The 2,948-nt window shown below is 39.9% G+C and overlaps 1 protein-coding gene across 1 annotated transcript in view; it reads right to left on the bottom strand.

The window, feature by feature from the left end:
* The window catches only part of OCA2 (OCA2 melanosomal transmembrane protein), a 220,777-nt gene that overhangs the window by 66,083 nt on the left and 151,746 nt on the right, over window positions 1-2,948 (bottom strand). The window contains exon 15 of the mRNA XM_018562806.1: window positions 1,006-1,144. Within this exon, the coding sequence (XP_018418308.1) occupies window positions 1,006-1,144 (139 nt within the window). The remainder of the gene's footprint in view (window positions 1-1,005; window positions 1,145-2,948) is intronic.

Genomic DNA, 2,948 nt, shown 5'->3' with positions numbered 1-2,948 from the left:
CCAGAACTCTGGTTACGCCACTCTACTGTAGACAGTCTTAAAGGTTACTAATGGAAGTTAAACTGTGACCTGTAAAATGATTATAGACACAAAAAGGTGCCACATCTACCCTTAGGTACCTTGCATGATCACTTTAAAAGCTATATTAATCTTGTTACAAGCAGTAATTTCAAAACGTTTAGTACATTTTGGTCAGGCTGTTCACTTACAAAGGAAGCACTTTACGATACATCACAATTCCAGGACTGAAGAATTAATGTTTCTGTTGCTGATTGACAACATTAAGACTTAAAGTGAGACTAAAGGATAATTTTTTTCCCCTCCCCCTAATTTTAATGAAAGCACTTACCTTAAATGATGCCTCTTAATCCGATCTTCCTCTTCTTTCCTGTCCTTTTCAGCCTTCTCTCCAGCGCTGCTGCGGGTCTCCAATCCAGTGCTGACTCCTCCGTCATTGCTGGCACTTCCTGTCCCACGGTGTCTGCATGTGGGTGCACGCGTCCATAGACTTAACTACTCTCCTCGTCTCCATGCCGAAAAGCCGAACTGCGCATGCGCCCGCCCAAAGATGTGCATCGGAGCGCGCGACGAAGACAGGGGTAAGTTTAAACCGCTTTTAAATCGTTTTTTTTTTACTTTTTGCATATATCTACTGCTTGCCAGCAGTAGATATATGCAAAAAAAATGGAGGGTTTAGAAACCCTTTAATTTACTATATTATGTGATGTCAGCTTGTTGGGATTATTTATTAGTAAATAATTAGCAATAATCTTTTATTGTTCAGACTGCCCTCAAATGTGGAAAGTTAAAAGCTGATCAGTTGCTGTGGGCTACAGAACTTTGCACATCATCATGGTTCACTGCACTACCTTAATAAATAAGCCTGTACATTTAATTCCATTTTAATAGTTTGTCGAGCATAAATTCTACTGCTAAACTTCAGAACTTTTCAGCTGCTGTGCTGCCTCTTGTGTGTTTTTCTGTAAGAATTGAATCGCTACTTACCACTTTTCTCAGCTCTTGATTGGAAACAATTATAACATTAGGTGGATCCCCAACAGCCGTAGCAGCTCCTCCAATATTTGTGAAGATTACTTCTGCAATCAGAACATGCCGTGGATCAAGATTAAGCACCTCACACAATCTGAAGGGGAAAAAAAGGAAAAGAAGAAACCAAGATTTTTAAAATGAGGGCTAAAAGACTGCACCACATACAAATCTTTTGCGTATTTTGACTAATATTTTGAGTTATTTAGCTACTTGTTGATTATTAGTTCCACCTCACTATGCATATTTTTTTGTTTTGCTTTAGTTCGCTGCTTTGACAAGAAGAATAGTTAAATATAAATAGCCATATTCCAATAAACTGTTCCCATTTGTGTTCTCATGAGCTTTTTTGTGTTAATCATGTATTTTTATGTCTTGCTGTTGTCATTAATAGGCACTTCAATGCATTGATGCTTTAAATATGGACAACTCTTATCAATGCATGAAGATGTGCACTAGCATAATTTAAAACAATGACTAACCTGTGTTGATGTATAGTTGCAAGAAATAGTATGTGAACCCCTTGCAATTAACACATTTTATGCAGTAACTTGCCATAAAATGTGATCTGATCCTCCTCTACAGCAAATCACAACAATAGACAAACACAATGAGGGGAATTTATCAAAACTGGAGCAGACAGAATCTGGAGCAACTGTGCATGGTAACCAATCATCTCTATCTTCAGTTTGTTAAGATTTGAAAATGAAAGAGTAGCTGATTGGCTGCCATGCACATCTGCTCCAGATTGTCTGCTCCAGTTTTGATAAACTCCCTTTAATGTGCTTAAACCGATAACACAAACAATTCTAACTTCTCATGTCTTTATTGAACACACCCTTTAAACATTCACAGTGCTGGAGGAAAAAGTGAACCCTTTGAGTTAACAGCTGGTCACACTTCCTTTGGCAGCAATGACTTCAAGCAAGAGCTTTCGGTAGCTCTGGCACAGACCTGCAAAATGTTCAGGAGAAATTTTTGGCCATACTCAAAACTGCTTCATCTCAGACACATTTGTAGGCTGCCTGTTGTAAACGGCTCCCTTGATGTCATTCCACAGCATCTCAATGGGTTTAAGGTCAGGGCTCTGACTGAGCCACTTCAAAAGGTGCATTTTCTTTTTCTGAAGCCAGTCTGTTGTGGATTTACTTCAATGCTTAGGGTCACTGTCATGCTGCATCACCCAACTTCTGCTAAGCTTCAGCTAGCAGACAGCCACCCTGACATTATCCTGTAGGATATTTTGGAAAACGTGGAAACTCATTTTCACCGTGATGATGGCAAGTGGTCCAGGCCCTGAGGCACCAAAGCAAGCCTAAATCATGATGTTTCCTTCACCATTCTTTACTGTTGGGATGATGTTTTGATGTGCCCTTTTGCACCATATATAATGCTGAGTATTCATCCCAAAAATTCAGCTTTTTTTTCATCATTCCACAAAACATTTTCCCAATAATGTTGTGCTCTTATGAAAACTTCAAGTGCACAGCAATTTTTTTTGGAGAGCAACGGATTCCTCCGTGAAGTTCTGCCATGGACAACCAGTCTGTTTAAAGACTTACGTATGGTATACTCATGAACAGGGATGTTTGCCAGTTCCAGTGATGTCTTCAAGACTTTTATCTGTTACTTATTGCTCCTTCTTTACCTCATTGAGGATTCTGCGTTGTGCCTTGGCAGTGATCTTGGCTGGGCACCCACTTGTACTAAGAGGAGCCACAGTACTAAACGGTCTCCATTTATAGACAATTTGTCTAACTGTTGACAAAGGAGCTTGAAATTAGGTTAATTGAAGAGGACTTTCGACATAGTGGGTATAGCGGAAACCTGGCTGGACAGCACGCATGACTGGGCTACTAATATAGAGGGGTATAACCTGTTTAGGAGGGACAGAGGTGGGA

Source organism: Nanorana parkeri, unplaced genomic scaffold (assembly GCF_000935625.1).
Source record: "Nanorana parkeri isolate BGI_ZX_2015 unplaced genomic scaffold, ASM93562v1 scaffold601, whole genome shotgun sequence".
NCBI lineage: Eukaryota > Metazoa > Chordata > Amphibia > Anura > Dicroglossidae > Nanorana > Nanorana parkeri.
The sequence above is the reverse complement of the archived record's forward strand: the minus strand, read 5'-3'. Positions and strand labels throughout refer to the sequence as shown.